Source organism: Pyxicephalus adspersus, chromosome 3, assembly GCF_032062135.1.
Source record: "Pyxicephalus adspersus chromosome 3, UCB_Pads_2.0, whole genome shotgun sequence".
Classification (NCBI taxonomy): domain Eukaryota; kingdom Metazoa; phylum Chordata; class Amphibia; order Anura; family Pyxicephalidae; genus Pyxicephalus; species Pyxicephalus adspersus.
In genome coordinates, this window is record NC_092860.1 from 149,606,056 (window position 1) to 149,625,040 (window position 18,985).

Here is an 18,985-nt window from a genome sequence, read left to right on the forward strand (position 1 = left end):
CCATGCTGGGTAAAATCATAGGTTGCTACCCTAGAACCACAATGGGTGAAATCATAGGTAGTGTTATCCTGTGGCCATGCTGGGTAAAATCATAGGTTGCTACCCTAGGACCACAATGGGTGAAATCATAGGTTGTGTTACCCTGTGGCTATGCTGGGTGAAGTCAGAGGTTGTATTAACCTAAAACCATGGTGGGTGAAATCATAGCTTTTGTTACCCTATGACCATTCTTCCCAAAGTTTGTCATATATACCATTATCAGTATACTTGCTGTAAATGATCTGGGTCAGGACTTGCAATGCAAAAGACCAAACTGGTTTCTCCAATGGTATCTACTTTGTTGACCTCTTAAAGCTTTTTTCTCGGCATCACCTAGTCCACCTAGTCTCTAAATGCCTTTTGTGCCTTTTTTATGTCCCTATAACTAAGATCCCATGATGCTCTTCTCTTGGATTTTTGCCTTTCTACCGTTTTTGGGAGGAGTGGTCCTCGGAAGACAGTGATGTGGACATCCAGGTCCTACCATGCTCTAGAAGAGGTACAGTATCTCCAGCAGCGACTATAGGGGACCAGTTGACATAGGCACATCTGATACCCTGCACCTGGAAATGGCATTGGCAAGGGATCTGGATAGCAGATTAAGTAGGGTGTATTTTGTATATTCTTACCTTGTATTTCACAAGGTAAGAAAGAAGACAACAGGATGGGTTAAATGGAATGAGTTTGAGTCTGGAGAAGAGCTTTTAAGCATTAAGTAAAATGTATTATATTGCAGGTTACCAGGCCTTAAATATAGTTACTACATTTATTTCATTACATATCATTTCATTTTAATTTCCGATCCTATTAGTAACACAGTTCATGTTCTAAGGTCACACATTTGCTTCCAATACTGTATCTGTTTAGAAGTAGTGTAGTCACTTTGGGGTAGGACTATAATAACACCCTTATTTGACAGGGGCGAAAACACCTGTTGATAAAGTTGAGTTCCTGCCCCACCTGCAGCTTACTACTACTTTTTTAAAGAAGCGGGAAGCTTTACTGACAGGTAAAAGGGGGGCTCAGCTTTGTCTTCAGAAATGAATTTATATATCTTGAGAAATAATTTATATAAAAGAGTTTCCGGAATTTTGATATTGCCAGGGATCTACTTGGTGCCTTAGCTTCTGCTACTAAACAGACCCACGTACATACAGTATCCAGCAGAGCTTTACACCCTCCTGGAAAACAGACCCCATGGAGCAACAATAGTTAAACCCTCCCTCCTGAGAGGGTACTACCCACCCCTCCTACTCCTCATACCCAAACTAGAGGTGGAACTTGTCCATGACAGATTCCAGCTGTCAGCATGTTGACTATCAAAGGACGTGTTAATGCTCAGCCACTCAGGCTGGTACATCTTTTTCCTCATCCATCATTGATGGGAAGAGAGGGATTACCACTGGAACAAACCTCTCCAAACCAAGATCATAATATCATAATATAGTATCTACTAACCCTTGAATATATCAGGATAATTCTGCATTTTACGTCTTGGAAACTCCCCCGAAGAAGCCAAATTAGACCAAACATGTTGGAAAAAAGAGACAGATTACGTTGAAGTAAAGGAAATTTCGTAACTGTGAAAAATTACACATGATTCATACAGGATATAAGTATTGGAACTATGTCTAGAAGCACTTACAATCATATACAATTTTTCTGTTTGCTTCAAACTAACCTGTTGAAATAAGCAATTGTTCGAATTTTTCTTTACATGTATGTGTGGCAACCACTAGATGCCTGTTATAATCATTATGACATTTTAATAAACCTAATAAGACAGCAGGTTTACATTGAAGGAAAAATCTACTGAAAAGTGATATTCTATTTTTGGTAGATGCTGCAGTGGTAAATCACCAGACAATTAGTTATGTCTCTCGCAAAGACTCTATTAATATGAAATCTACACGCATGCCGTATGATGGGTTCCAGCTCGATTTGTTGTTGTTTTTTTTTTTAATATGAAGAATGTAACAGCAGGGACATGCAAGTAAATATGAAAGTAGGCAGGAATACCCCGGAGTCGAGAAGCATGGCAGGGAGAAGTTTCAAACCTTGTAAAAAGCCTTCTTATTAGAAGACATTAACTATTCACCTGATACTAAAATATCACTTCTAGGCGTACTTAAAATCAGAACAACCAGAGATTGTGGCAAGGTGACAATATTATGTATATTCTGATCACTCAGTTCTTGGCCACACTCTTGTATCATTCTTCTATCATTCAACGGGTCTGATTTAATAAAGCTCTCCAAGGCTGGAGAGAATACACTTTTATCAGTGAAACTGGGTGATCCAGCACACCAGCAATGGATTTCCTGTTAGCAAATGTTTTCAGTCCTGGACCAGATCCATTCCAGGTTTGCTGTATCACCCAGCTTCACTGATGAAAGTGTATTCTCTCCAGCCTTGGAAAGCTTTAATAAATCTGGACCAAGGTCTCTGCTTCCTTTTAATTTATCGTGATATAAAATTAATTTAAATGTTGACCTTTCTGTAACGGTCCAGTACGTGTGCAGATCTAAGGACTCATGTGTGGACATCTTATTACCAAGGTCCCTAGAAGAAACCAGCAGTTTATTTACCATTCCATCATCTACCATAAATGAAACTGTAAGGTTCGGAATGGTCTAAACCTTGAAGCACTCGGTGTTCAGTTAAATCATAGACTCAAAGAGCTGATGCACTTTTCTTCCCCCAGAATAGCTCTTCTGCATGAGCTGCTGATTTGAATCATGTCACTAAATGCAATTTCATGTCACCTCTCCCGCTGGGTACTTTAAGCGGGAGTCGCTCCATCTTAATTCAGTGAATGATTCTCAGGTGCTGTTGTGGTTAAGTCTGTGACCTCATACGGTTCCATTAGAATTATATGAAGTGACTTAACAAAACAAATTACTTCAGGTTCACCAGTCTCTACCCATAAATAGACCGTGTAGAGCGCTATAGACTAAACGTCCTGCCGAGATTGTCATGGTAACCTACAATAAGCAGCGATCGTTTGTAATTATTTCACAAGATCACGGCTGCAAATTACACTTGTGAATGTCTTATGTGTTGTCTCCGTAGGAGGATAGTGTATCCATACCGGGAGATGTTACAAGAACAACCTTGAACTGAGCAAAAAGGAGACAAGGAGATAGGTTCATTCTATTTACATGGAAGTGAAATGACAAATTGGTTAAGATAACTAATTATTCCACAACTAATGCTGGATAGGAAAAATTAATTCAGAGAAATAGTCCCGAAATTTCTAAATTTAAAGAAAGTAATAGAATGTAGCCCAATTGCTTGTCCCAAGATTAGTCCTTATCTAAAACCACCGGACATTTAAAGCCCAATTACAGACGAAAACTAGTTCACTAAATATGCCATTCAGTTATCTTGATGGCATTGTTCCCAAATGAGCACTGCAGATGTGTTGGCATCCAGCGGCCGGTTTAGTAAAACAGTGGGCCCCTCTGCAGATATAATTTGTGGCCTCCCTCCTGAACTGACATGTAGCCACAGTGGGTGCCCCAGTTGGCTGAAGAGGGTTCAGGGCCCTTGTGCAGTCACAATTTGTGCCATCCTTAATGTCTGCATGTGTTAACATCAGTATTGCAATCTCCTCTTTTAGATTTGAAGAGATAACAGCCTCTAGGATTTCTAGTACCTCTATGTAGTATGACACCAAGGCAGGATTGGAGGTGGAAGGGAGATATATTTGCCCAAGGTTCCTCTCTTATGAGATATATTTGCCCAAGATTCCTATGTGAAGTAGCAGGTGAAAGACTCTCACCTGTGAGATAATTAATAAAGAAGCACTGAGGGTGGGGATATAACATGAGCAAGGAGCTCAGTCAGTAGCTTGGCTTGGAGAGACACAGACAGGTTTGTGTCAGTGCAGCTCTATTTGGAGAGACACAGATAGGGGTCTGTGTGAGAGTTCAGCTCTGTTTGGAGACACAGACAGGGGTCTGTGTGAGTTAAGCTCTGTTTGGAGACACAGACAGGTGGACTGTGTGAGTGAGCTCTGCTGGAGACACAGACAGTCGGTCTGTGAGGGAGCTCAGCTGAGAGACTCAGAAAGTCAGTCTGGGTGAGTGAGCTCAAAAGTCAGTAGAAGGTTGCTGAAAGCTTGGTTTTGAGCTGACAGGGAGAAGCCCTCCAGCTGATAGACAGGGATGTCTGATGTATAGTAAGTGCCGGACAGGCAAGGTTTTCTTTTGCTGTTTTGTTATTTTATCTGCAACCTTCAATAAACCTGGCTTCAAGCCAGCTTAAGACTGATACCTCGGTGTGTGATCTGAGTTGGATGAACCAGACAAGCGTCCATTGACCCCAGCAAAGGCGATCCTGAGCGTAACCCCTCACAGTAGGAACGGACATTGACACCCCAAAAACCAGAAGCTAGGGCATCATATTACTATGGCTTTAGGTGGGTATTAAGAGCAATGTGTTCATGTTTGTATTATTTGTGGCCTTGATCACTTAGAGAGGACTGGAAGAGGGGGTTAGTATTGCTTTTCAGAGATCAGCAAGTAAGCTGCAATACCTGAAAATAATTCCAAACTCTCAACACTCAAAAGTAAAAAAAAGAAGAAAAGTTTAGATGCACTTAGAGAAACATAGATGGCTTTAGATAGAGTTTATACGTATTACAACGGTGCAAAAACATTATTGCAATGCCTCTAGGTTTTGGGGACAGCAAACTGGTCAATTGGCCAAAGCCCTCACCTTCTCCAGGGCCCCAATTAGGAGAATGCAGTTGTTCATGGAGCTGAAATGCATGAATTCATAATTGTCCTAAACTCCATTTTCTGTTAAATGGTTCCTGTAGAGAGTATGGCACCCCAGGGCACCTGTTCTTGACAGACACAAACTTGTCCCTAACCTTGTTTTTACTAGCACCTTAATTTGGATCCTGCTTACATTGTGTTAAGGCCAAATTCTATTTGCTTTTCTAGATTTAGAATAGATTTCTAAAAAGTAAGAGAAAATAGTAAATTGTTTTGCAAATGTGAAACCCATGAAGTCCCAGATACAGAGATACAGATGCAGAAAGAACTTGCCAATATATATATATATATATATATATATATATATATATATATACATACAGATGCAGATAAAGAGTAGTCTTTATGACACCCTGGGCTCTCTCATGTTTTCTAATGTAGCTGAGGTCAAACAATTGTCTCAATGCCAGTCAGGCAGCAAGTGAAGGGGATGCCCTCTACCTAAAACTACTTACATATTATAGATCAAAAGAATGGTTCGGAATGTTAGTTGACGGGTTGTTACTGATGCTGATAGAACTTAACACATATTTATGGCTGCTACTGTGTCACTGTCTGTATCTGTATGTTATTTGCAACCCCTATTTATTGATCAGCACTGCATAATATGTTGGTGCTATATAAATCCTGTTTATTAATATTAATAATAATAATTAATAATAATTATAATAACAATAATGGAAGCACATACCCTAACAAATAGCTCTGGCACCATCTCCAGCTGTACACAAATTCTTTCTCTCCCTTGGAAGTAGTGAATCCTCCTTACTCCTCTAAAATGGGTCATCATTTCCAAAAAAAAAAAAAGGCAAGAAAGTAAATCTAAGTTAACTGTACTTCTAAACAATCATAACCAACTGATGGTTTTCTCCATGATAAGTAATAAAGTAATCTGACATCCCTAATACATCTCTTTAAAGTAGGAAACTGTTCCAAAAGCTTCCCAAATCAGACATACTAAAAGAAAAAGGGTAAAAGAAAAGACAAGGGATTTCCTGTGTCCGTAGAACAGGTGTTCCCATTGGAAAATTGTTTACTCCTGTTTTGGTGATAACTTCATTTTCATAGCTGAATTTCTATTCCATCATCATTTTCCCTTGTTAGAATAGATTCCAGGACCAAGAAAGGAGAATCAGAATCAAGAATAAGGGGTTCTTATTCCTCAATTTACTGTGACTCCAAATCTAATCCAAAACTAAAAAAAGTTAGCGCTAAGATATTTACTTTAGATTAAGTTTGAGTATTGGGGTGAGGGTCCAAAAAGAGACATTGGAAAGCATTTAAAAAGGTGTTTTCTGTCATCCCCCCAAGGTCCATTTATATCCAACCATTGCACACATTAGCACACTGCGGTGCAGTTCATTTTCAGTGGCACCCCAAGCACTAAGGCAATACAAGTCTGATACATGAGTTCCATCACATCACCATTGCTTCTGGTGTGCTGTGTTGGAAAAATGGTGCCTGTCCAGTTATTGTCCATTTTAGTGCATAGAGTTTTTATCTTACTATTGTAGCTTTAAAATATTATACTTTGTAGGCAGAGATGAAATAGCAAATGGCATAAGAAATAACATTTTGACAAGTACAAAATCTATAAAACAATGATGTTCCATCTTCCATATATTGTTGCTTTTATTTGTTCTTAGAAATGACCTTTATGACCGTGCCTACAATGATTCCTTTCGTGTATCACATCATCTCTTCCACACTCATCCTTAATCCTAGCCTGCAAATGAATCACCTGCAAGAGGTCACTTCTCACCTTCAAAGCCATTTGGCATGGTTAGTCAAAGAAAATCTTGGCAGAGTGTAAGACTGTTTGTGTCTGGGCAGAGATGTGATTCATTCAGAATGGAATTACGAACAATAATATAGGTTTCATAGGGATTTTAAAGGTCAAAATCCAACACCCGTGGAGTGAAAATACATAATTGGTGCATGCTTTTGTCTAAAGATAGACAGTTGATTTGTTCAGACAAAAATTGTCTAAAGATGTTGGCCACTGCATTGGCTGTCAAGGGCTACATGTGCTGCAGGACAGTTTTATGATGTTAAAACTCATCCCATGACATATACTCGAGTATAAACCATTAATTTTTTGGGGGACAAAACACCCTTAGATAAGGAATCTTAATCTATCCTTGACATGACACCTAGTGACATATCCTGGAGCTACATTTGTCTACAGTTTGACAAATCAAAGCTGCCAAAGACAATCTATTTGTAACACATTTTAATGTAGCACCATGAACTGGTGGCCAAAATAATGCACAAAATATCACAAATAGTAATAGTGGATTAGCATTAGCAGTACTAATGCAATGTCTCTTTTGTCAAAAAAAATAACTCTCTAGCTCCTGGTGGCTTAGCACTGTATGGAGCATGTGCCGCGTGGTGCAGAGCTCCGTGTGACGCAGCCACTGGAAAAAATGTAACTTCTGAGGACTCACAGGAGCTACATCATCAGTGGCCATCTAATGGCCAAAGTGGAATATAGAGCTTAAGGTAATGTATTTTTTTCCCCATTTAAATACCACCCCATGGATGTATTTATGCACATTCATTTTCTGGCATATCTTTATATCTATATGGGCAGCATGGTGGCTCTCTTGCCTTTGCAGCGCTAGGTCCCAGGTTCGAATCTTGGCCAGGACAACTATCTGCATGGAGTTTGCAGGTTCTCCTTGTGTCTGCATGGGTTTCCTCCCACATCACAAAAACATGCAGTTTGGTTAATTGGCTTCCCCCCAAAAATTGACCTTAGGCTGTATAAATTGTATATGACAATGGTAGGGACATTAGATTGTGAGCTCTTTTGAGGGACAGTTAGTGACATGACTATGGACTTTGTATAGCGCTGCGTAATATGATGGCGCTATTTAAATATTGTGTAAAAATAATAGTCTTGATTGATATTAGTATTGATTATTAAAAATGAACAGTGACTGCCATAGGTTTATACTCAAGTCAAAATACGTTTCCTGGTTTTTGTCAGGTAACAATATGTACATCAGTTGATAGGTAAGTTTATATTCAAGTACATACAGTATGTTCTGTGCCCTGCCCCCCAGGATGCAAGATATTCTTCCAACACATACTCTCAGAATAGCCATCAAACTCTAAAGTGACAGATGATATTATTATATAAGTATTCATATTCACTTTTAGAAACCTATTCATACAGGGAACGAGTTTTATTCCCTTGCGATTAGACTTTTAAAAGTAGAGTACAGAGGTACAGTAAAACCTCTAAAGAGGCAATCAGAATCTCTATTCATTTAAATTGAGTAGTTGTTCTCCACTCTCTAAAGCAGCAGATAGCTAAAAAGTTTTGAGCAATGTACTTGAAGAAACATCAATGATAAGATTGATCCCCACTATACAAATATGGTAAATGAGACATGTACACACAAAGACTGTATTAATTATAGGAGTGTCAATCAGGCTGAAAAGTGATGATGTTTTTATCAGATGGACGCTTTTACAAATTGGCCAAACAGAATATTAGCAATGCCTATGTATATGCAAAAAGTGACTTTTTTCTGTTAGAATTACTTCCATACGCAGTTTTATGTACAGAAGAAAAAGATGACAAATTGGTTGGAGACAGAAAAGACTTACAACGTCATAAGAAAAGCCTACTTGCCTGCACTTTAATTTTATTTTTAATTGATGATGTACTTTTTCTTTGTTATACTTTAGTAGACTGTTGTGGTTTGCTTTTTTCTGTTGTATCCTGAATTAAAACTTCAGGTATTATTGTATTTCTTAGGGTAATGTTATTCTGTGGCACACTTGGCTTAGCATAGAGTCTAATTGCCTTTAATTAGTAATTGAATAAATCCGATTGGAGATCGAAGATGTTCCACTCTCAAATCGGAACTCAGAATTTCAAAAGCAAAAGTTCCCAGACTCAGGCACATCCCATGATAGACTGGACTGGTGATGCATTGGCATGCTCGGCTTTGTCTTTTACAGAGGACTGTGGCCGACATCAGGATTGACATCATTGCAACCCATATGGATTGGAGCCATATACCCAATGCAGCTGAGCCAATATCTAAATAAAGAGCTTCTAATTTCAGCCATTTAAACCTTTTTTTTTAAATTGAAATCCAACTCAAAATTTCCATATATGAATGAATCCAATCTGATTAGGCTTGAACTGACTGAATTTTTCTGTTCTGCTTTGCCCTTAATAAAGATGGCGGTCATAAGAGAAATATGGAGCCTGATAATATTGACCTATCATTCTGCAGAATTCAGCTTGTAGCCTGTCATACTGATCTGCTTCTTTGTATATAGTAATAGTATAGAATCTATGATTTGGAACAAGGAAGGCTCCCTGACTTTTCAGATGTGGGGAGAATACCCCCAACCACAACACTAGGGAGTTAATACAGGAGTACATAAAACACCTTAACCCTTCCAGAGAGAGTTAAACAAGAGACCTAGAATTGATAGCCCCAATGTGAAAAAATAGTTTATTCAAAATAAAAACACAACACATACTTCAAAATGTTTAATAAATAACTTTTTTTTGATCCTCACAGTAAATCCAACATCAATCATGTTATCCTATGATGTAACTTCATGCCAATCACAATGAGCACTGATTATTAAAGTTAACTGGCCGCCACTAAAATGATTGATTTCCCAGTCAGCTCTATGTAAATACAGCACTGGCGGCTTAACCGAATGAATCATTGACAGTTTTAGCCATGGCTGGCTCTGAAAAATTGAACAAATCAACTGGGACTTTTTTACAGAGCATGGCTCAGAAAAGTGTCTTTTAGCAAGGGAAGTTAACGTTGATAATCAGGAGTTGTTGGCACTGACGTACATTTATATCATTGGATGATGTAATTAGGATTGAATTTACTTCTGAGTAAAAGCCTAAATTATTTTTTAAAATTACAATTCGTGGAATGGGTAAAAAGTATGATGTACCCCTGTACATATTCCCTAGGATGATGGGGCTTTTAGATTCCAAAAAGTCACCTTGCATACCCCAACAACCATTTGGGTGACAGGTTGTAGGAATAAAGCTCTGTCTGTCATTGTTAATGGAGCATGGGGCCTTGTATGAACAGGAACTCCAGGGCCTCAATGTTCCCCCTTTCCTTTTGTGTATTACCTTCTTACATTGCTCTATGCATCGGGAGCCAGCAGTGAATGAGTAAAAGCAACATATTTAAAGTAATATTAACAAATTGACTTGGAGCAAGAACATATTGTTTATCAAGGTATTTAGATGGTATTGATCTAAATGTTAATTACCAACCATGACCCTCCCAACTTCAATAGAAGAACTCTGGTTGAGAAACACTTCAAAAACTGCATAAATCTAATATTATTGTCTGATCAGGTTCATCAGTTAAATACCACAAAGGTTTGCTCCTGGACAAATTGGCATCCTTCAAAGCAAACTGGCTGTATCAAAAGCTTGTAAGCTTCCTGTGAAGGGTAGGGAGGGATATCACCAGCAGTATTTAGTCAAAATTCACAGAATGATCAAAATCTGGCAAGAAATAAACTTTTCTCCTGCTTTTTTTTATTAATATTTGCTTTATACACTCCTTAATATTAATAGTATTTTAATTGTGAATTGTCAAGATCAACATCAGTAGTTGTTCTCCAGAATGATCAGTCTTGTATTTGGGTCTCAAGTATTTGCAATGGAATATTTATACTTTTTGTCACAGTTTCCAGCCACCTTATTGCTATTCTACATTTCCAGTCAACTTTTCCTAATATATTTGCCCCTTGTATTAGGCAGGCTCTTCTTCTTATATAATATTATATGAAAGGGGGATTGTAAAGAATCCCATGGTTCCCATATAGCCGTACATTAGCTGTAAGATGTTCCATTAGCTGGAAATCTTTAATTCGGGTAGGGGGGTTCAGAACCCCAGGAGGAGAAGTCGACTTCCAATTCCGCGATATGAGGCATCTAACTGCCATCAAAATATGGGTGGCCAGCTATTTCCCAAGCTTAGAGAGACTTGAAAGGGGAAGACCCAATAGGTTCGTAACTTTATCTTGGGGTATCTGGGTTTTGAGCAGACCCTCGAGCTGGTCATTGAAAAATTTCCAATATGTGGCCAATACTGGGCAGGTCCCGAAATTGTGATTCGGCATCCCCTGTGCACGCTGACCTCTCCAACATTGATCACTAGTGATGGGAAATTTGGCATGAAGTCTGTCAGGTGTGAGGTACCTGTGCATCAGGATCTTATACACTTTTTCCTTGAATAACGTACAAAGGGAGCTCCTCCGAGCAATGTTCCAAATCATCTGCCAGATCTCCAGGGGAAACTCTCTGCCCAGATCCCGCTCCCATTTCAGCATGTAAGAATGCTTGACAAAGGGCATTGCCGGTTCTGTATTTAGGATTAAATATAGATTTCTGAAATGAGGCCTTTTTGAGCCAGGCCCCCCACACATATCCTTTTAAATCTGGTCATAGCTGAAAAGGTAAGATTATTCATAATGGACTGTGCATAGAGCCTGATTTGCAAATAACCATAGAAGCTGGTACGAGGGACTTCAAATTTCCCCTGCAGATCAGTGAAGGCTAGTAGTTGTTGTGAGCATGGATGGCACAGATAACCAAAGTGGAATTGGCCCCTGGCATGCCATTGCTCAACCATGCCGGTATGAGGTCCATCCAGGAGGATGAGGTTAAATAAAAATGATGTTAGTATAGAGGCTGGCACTGAGAGCAGACTGTGCGCAGGGTAGACCATGGGGCCAGATGCCGAAGGTGAGATGCAAGATAATATTTGAGGAATTCTGGAACACCCAGCCCCCCTCTTTCCCAAAGGGAGCTGAGTACAGATTTCAGCAGTTGATGGGATTTGTATTCCATAGATGAAATCGAGGGCAGCTGCCTGCAGTCATCCAATGATAATCATGAAAGTGGAACTGGGAGGGTAGCAAAAAAATACATTTTAGGTAGTATGGACATTTTTACCAGGGCAATCTGGCAAAAAAAGGATTTTGGGAATGCTCGTTATTTATTGAGAAGTGAGTGGAGTTCACGGAAAAGGGTTGGATAGTTGGCATTATATAAAGAGCCAAAGTTATTGGTGAAGTGTCTTCTATGTTAATAATGGAATTATTTTTGTCAGTGTCAGTAATATGTCATCCGTGTAGAGGGCAATGGTAAAAGCTTAAGATCTATTGGGAACCCCTTGGATGTCAGGGTGTTGGAGGATAGTCCGAGCTAGCGGTTCTATGCAAATCCTAAACAGAAGTGGTGACAATGGGCATCCCTTTCTAGTGCCATTGTGGATGTGTATGAGGGACGAGTTGGCATGTGCCAATCGAACCTCCTCTGTTGGAGTAGAATATGGGCCTGAATTGCTTGGAAGAAAGGGTCATTGAGGCCAATCCAGGGCAGGGTTTGTGTAAGGAATAACCAGCTAAGCCGGTGCTTTCTTGGCATTCTTCAAGTGCTTTCTCAGCATCCAGGCTAAGTAGCACTGATCCCAGTTCAGTTTTGGTAAAGACGTCTATAATATGAGTTGTCCACCTGGTGTTATCTCCTGCTTGGCGATATGACAGAAAACCAACCTGATCTTTGTTGAATATACTAGGCAGGTAAGTGCCTAAACAGAATTAAGTACAGCGCTGCGTAATATGTTGGCGCTTTAAAAATCTTGTTTAATAATAATAATAATAATAATAATAATAATAATTAAGTAAAGCTATTTGACAGTATCTGGAAGGACTCTGTGGGTTTTTACCCGGCTTGGGAAACACAGATATGTAAGAATGCAGCATAATTTGCAGAATAGGGACAACGTCCAGGTAGCTGTTGAATAGTGAGGATAGATGTGGCATTAGGGAAGGTAAGAAGGTTTTATATTAGGCCTATCAACAGTGATGGCCTCATTGGGGACATCCACTGCTAAGGTTTCTAGGGTAGGCAGGGAGCATGTAGATACTCATCTATTCATGAGGCAAACATGGCCTGATCCTCCAATTGTTAATTGTGAACTGAAGAGTGCAAGGATTTATAATAATCGCCAAAAATCTTGGCAATGTTCTCAGGATCATAATGCAGGGTGACCTAGTTATCTAACACCGCCATGAGTGTGTTTTTGGCAGCCTGGTCACTAATTTTATGGGCCATAAGGGAATCTGCTTTGTTCCCTTTGTGGTAGTATTGTTGGTGCAAGTACCTCAGGGATTGCTCCACTCTGTCCATGGGCAGTCTTCTTTAAGGCGATTTCTAACATTGATCACCCTGCAAAATCTGGCCACAGATGGGGTGGCATATAGAGACCGTTCCAGCTCTGGCAGCGAGGTCTCCAACTGAGATCTCGGGACAATTTTGTCTTTTTTTGAGTCTGACCGATTCTGAGGATGACCGCAGTGGGAACAAAGTTGGTTCTTCTTAACATGACAAATAACAAAAGGGTTCAGTTAGGTCAGTTTTTGTCAATAGCAAGGTTCAAAGACATTATTATTCTTCGTATTTTGCTTTTTTGCCCAGTTTTTCTGTCCACAGCAAGACACAGAAATTACAAAACCTGGACAATTGTGACCTTTGTTTTTCAAACATCAATCTGCTTTTGAAGATCTTTTCAAGGTCTTTTATCCTTGGACTTCCAAGAGCCAGTCTGCGTTATTTTTTTTTGACAGCTGGATCTTTGTTAATAGTTGGTTAAAGGAGACAGATGCTGCCTTCCATGCTTTTACAATCAACTCAGAAGTTAGATGTCTTCTTTGATGCCATACCCCCAATTTGCTTGATGTTTTTACTCTCTTCTTTACATTTTATGGCCTTTGAGGTCTTCTACATCTTCAGCTCTTGACTTGATGGCATCAGCATATCAAAGATTACTTCTCTTATTATTTATTGGACAGGTTGAAAAAGTATGATGATAGTCCACGTAGATCTTCACCAGTCTTTTTCTGCATTTTCTGCCATGATTTTATGAAGTTTATTCATAAGATCGTCAAGTGCACCCATTTTCTGGCTTTACATTATTTGCTGCAATCAAAAATATGTTCACTTCCTTCAAGAATCCAATGATAACAAAGGAACAAGATTCTAGCTGTAATTGGGTTCTAGCATTTGGTTTAAAAAGTCATTTACATTTAGACTACAGACCAGTATTTCTCACCAAAGGTTCTGTGAGACTCCAGGATTCCTACAAAGGTTTGTAAGTGTTCTTTGATCAATGAGCAATTTGTGCCTCTCAGGTCACTTTCCACTGACACCAATAATCTATTCATTGGCAATCCATCCCATTGACCATCGGGTTAATGTACTACAAACTGAGATTGAAGGTTTAAATTGGCTATGTAATATTTTTTTTCATGTCTGCAGCTTCTTTTCTACGCTATAATTTTACATTATACTGGGATTTTCTAATTTTGACAGTTTTCTGTTTCAATTCCTAATTATGTCTCTGTAACTCTCTTATTTGGATGTATCTTTTGAATCTTACTTTGAAGTCATTACCCAGATGAGATTTAATTATTGTCTCTTATCATCAGTGTGGAGAGTCAAGAGAGCATAAAATGAAGACAAATCCAATCATGCACTTCTGTTTCCTCCAGCATATATCTCAGGTCACATACGTCCACATTCTGGAACACATACTGACACTGAGTGGGTTTGAAAACTTTTACGTCTGTTTTCATTTTTGGTTTCAATTTTATATTGGGTGATACGTTTGTGTTGCAGCACATAACCTGCTAGGGGAAAACATTCCAGGAAACATGATGGACTACTGGATGTAAAAGGTAGATACAGGCTATATCTATTAAAATTTTAAACATGGATACAAAGGAGGTGGCATGACAAGAGTTGGCCATGGCTTTAATAAATAATTCCAACCAAACTAAAACACTAAACTAGACTGCAGCCGTAGGATTAATTTTCTTTTTATCTATTGTGACAAAATGAGTAATTGGTCTCTTGCTTATCAATATAACCAAAGCAGTAAATTTAAACAAAAAAATGCAAATTTATTAGGATGTCTACAAGTTTTTAACATTTGTTTTTTTTTTACAGGTATCTTGGAATAACTCGTCCCTTGACCTACCCTGCTCGCCAAAATGGCAAACTGATGGCTAAGATGGTGTTCATTGTCTGGCTCCTCTCTGCCTCCATAACCCTTCCTCCTCTTTTTGGATGGGCCCAAAATGTGACTGTGGAAAGGATGTGTCTCATAAGTCAAGACTTTGGCTATACTGTCTACTCTACTGCAGTGGCCTTCTACATCCCCATGACCGTGATGCTCATAATGTACCAGAGGATTTTTGTAGCAGCTAAAATCAGTGCTGAGAAGCACAAATTTGTGAACATCCCTAGACTTATGGAGCAGGAAGGCATATACTGTTTGGAGGAAAAAACGGCTCCTAAAAAGAACTCCAAAAAAAAGAAAGCAGTGGAAGAGTTTGCTACTTTGTCAAAGCTTATCCGTCAAGACAGGAAGAATATTTCCATCTTCAAGCGGGAACAGAAAGCTGCAAGGACTCTCGGGATCATCGTTGGGGCCTTTACCTTTTGCTGGCTCCCATTTTTTTTGCTGTCTACAGCCCGGCCTTTCATCTGTGGCATTAGGTGCAGCTGCATGCCCCTCAGGCTGGAGAGGACACTTTTGTGGTTGGGCTACACTAACTCACTTATTAACCCACTGATCTATGCCTTCTTTAACAGGGATTTAAGGACTACGTTCTGGAACTTACTTAGGTGTAAATACACCAATATCAATCGAAGGTTGTCAGCTGCTAGCATGCATGAAGCACTGAAAGTCACGGAGAGACACGAGGGCATCTTGTAACTATTTGGTCTGGTTTTCTTTTTGGTGAAATTTCATTTGAAGGAAACCTACTAAAGACAGTGCCTACTCCAAGTGATGATGCTTTATTGTGAATTGTGTGTGATATTTAATAGATATTTATTTTGGTCATTACCATTACTTGTAATGGCCTGTGGCATCCCGTCAACATACTAAACAAAAAAAAAACAAAAAACACTACCTACTTGAACAGACTCTTGGGTGGAAAATGCATTTAAGAAAATCACGCAAACTGATACTGATACTGAATGTGCATTGTCCTTAATTTTCAAGGTTTACATAAGGATTAATATCACTCTGAGACTTCAGTTTAGACAATCGTCACCAGTTTGTGAGATCATTTATTTTGGTAATAGTTCGTCACTTATGAAAACTTGTATTTTGTGTCAAGTGTAAAGAAAAAAAAAACATTGACTACCAATATTTAAAAGCATTCTTTAGTTTAAAGCTAGTTCTTGTTTTTAGAGGGGTTGGGTTTCATTCAAGTGGATGTGGGTTTTACAAGTGTAGGAAAAGTGGGGCAAGTGTATAGAGAAATATTTAAAGGCCAAATCTGGGCATATGCAATACCCCCACACACTCTCCCAATTACCCTTTCTGAAGCTGACTTAACCAAGTCCACCATCTATGTCACTTTCTGGTGGCACTTTCAAAAGTGTTGATTATTAATACACATTATTAGGGCAACAACATGGAGCACTGAACATGGAACCTCCGTCTCTGCGCGATAGAAGATTCAGGACCCAACATGGTATTTAACTACAGAATTAATTTAGTAAAGCATAGCAATTTATTATTTCCAGCAAGAGGAAGCACTTGAAGTTGATCCTAGACTCCCAGCTGCAGGTCCAGAGTTTGCCCATGTTCATCCCTAACAATAAAGTTCAAGAAGAACATAATTGTAGACACCAGGACCTAAGAAACCAGACAGAACACGGACTGAGGAGAGGTCTATGTTCTTTTTGGTGCAATAAAATTTGAAGTATTGCTGTGGCTGTGTTCTTTTAGATCAGGTTTCTCAACCTTTTTATTTCCAATAGGGGAATCCTTGAAATAACTTTCAGGTCTTCGAGAATCTTTCTACGATTCTACATCCACACCCCACAATACATTAGTGTAGTGGTCAGTAGGAAGAACGCCTCTTACAATGTTGGCCATTGGGAAGAATTTCACCCTTACAGATAGCCAAAAAGATTATTGTTGTCACTTAACCTGACCCGAGAGTCACAAATTGCTCATTGCTCAAGGAACCCCTAAAAACCTCCTAAGGTTCCACAGAACTTTGGTTGAGGAACACTGTTTTAAATCAGTATTGCAGGTGAGATTTGGGGAAGTCTTGAACCTGGGAGACTCAGATGGATACTGAACTCAATTTTGAGCATCTTCTCTTGCTGGGGGGGGGGGGTAAAAGGGGGTTAGGTAAAGTCCAAAGTTCAGTAGAGTAGAGGAGACTATTTTTATGAAGAACACAGATTAAGCTACTATAATGTTTATCCGAAGAATATATTTGATGAGACACTCATTTTTTTACTTTTTTACTTGCTGTTACATATTTTAATTCTTGCATTTTAAATGCAGTATGGTAAGTGAATTTCAGAGAAAGTAATTAGCATTTTATGCTTAATGACTGTTGCACAGTTAGTCTATGGAAGATCTTTTTTTTTAACAAGTCAGACATGACTCCTGGACATGCACAGAAAAGAATTAGGAAGCGTCATAAGGCCTAAACTAGGAGAAGGAGCTTGTAAATTTAATGAGCAAATATGGCTGCCCCCTTATACATATCTAATTACACACAAGCATTAAAAATCATTTGAAAGCATTGAAGACCATTGGTAAGATATTTTTACATTACACCAATCTCAATTACATATTTATATATCTAAAAACTGTAAAATATATTTGTTTCCATTTATTATTCCAATTGAAAAAAATTGTGAGGTATGCTTAATTAGAACAAAATCAGAAAATGTCAAAAATGTTATATTTATATGGTTATGTAGGTGACAACTTGTGGTATTATGTATATAGTGGGAGTGTAACAATATGGATTGAACTGAAAATGTATTTTTTATTTAAATACATTTTGCAAAATGTCACAACCACCAAAAACAAAATTCAGCATGGTAAGCTAGTGTCTATTCCAATGTGTTTTGCTTCATGGAATGAGCACTGAATCCATCTAATCGATTTGTCCATTCTTCATTATGAACTCAATAAACTGGCTTTGCCCTCTTCTCTGATATGGCCTAGTGGTTGTTTAAAGAGTAATTTTCAATATATTTTTTTATATGTTAAAAAAAGTACAATATTTACCTAATACACGCTTAACCTTCTGTGCCGTCTAGCGACATTTTCTTTTCTTCTTGACTCTTCTTCTTCTCTCTTATACCACCATTATAAGCACTGGCATAGCGTCATCTTGCCTTCCTTCCATTTTTTTGTGCTAGCCCCCATGATGGCAAGCAGCACTATCCCATCAATGCACACAAGAGCTCTAGCAGTAAATGATCTTGTTCACCGATTGTTACCATATTGATATCTTCTCCTGTTTAACTAGGGAAATCTTGGAGTCAAAGGGTGTTGAGCAAGTGGGTTTGATGTTTCAACAACAACAGCAAAGGTCATTCATCAGATGTATTCCTGAATCTGTGAATGGTCACCAAAAGCAATGTCCCAGCATCAATTGCAAGATGTTTCATGTAATACGATTTGGTGGATTTCAAGTTCACCACTTAGCGTGTTGCAAAATCAATTGAAGGTGTGCTCAAAGATCATAAAGCAGGTGTGTGGATCAACTTCAAGGTGTGTTAACCCATAACAAAAGTATGGACAAGATGAATTTAGATGAGTTGGTGCAGAACACCAATCAATGAATGAAACCTAACAAATTCAAGGGTTCTTTACATTACCAATATGCATTCAGGCATTTAATTTAATTTTCAATCAAATACTTTTACAGTTATGATTGGGCTTATGCAAGAATCTGAACATTTATTGCTAAACTAATATACCTTTATATATATATATATATATATTCCATTTTAGTGTAAACTAGCCTGAGGCTAATTTGAGCTGAAAATCAGAGGTGTTAGGCTGTATAAGCCGAGACATTTGCTGCTCAACTACATGACTGTGGCAAGACATATCTTGGTCACCTGCCTCCCAATCTCCAACACCCCACTATCCCTTACTTACTCACAAATAATCACACAAATGTTGCTTAAATGGCCCGTAGGCCTTTTATTAACCAAAATTGTAACATAACATAAATTAACATATTAAGAATAAATATTAAATATAACATCTAAATATTATTTACTATATATAAATAAAACT

The 18,985-nt window shown here is 38.6% G+C and overlaps 1 protein-coding gene across 1 annotated transcript in view; it reads left to right on the forward strand.

Moving 5' to 3' along the window:
* LOC140327306 (5-hydroxytryptamine receptor 7) overlaps positions 1-16,056 on the forward strand; it is a 39,863-nt gene extending 23,807 nt beyond the window's left edge. The window contains exon 3 of the mRNA XM_072406667.1: positions 14,857-16,056. Coding sequence (XP_072262768.1) covers positions 14,857-15,628 — 772 coding nt within the window. The 3' untranslated portion in view covers positions 15,629-16,056. The remainder of the gene's footprint in view (positions 1-14,856) is intronic.
* The last annotated feature ends 2,929 nt before the right edge of the window (positions 16,057-18,985 follow it).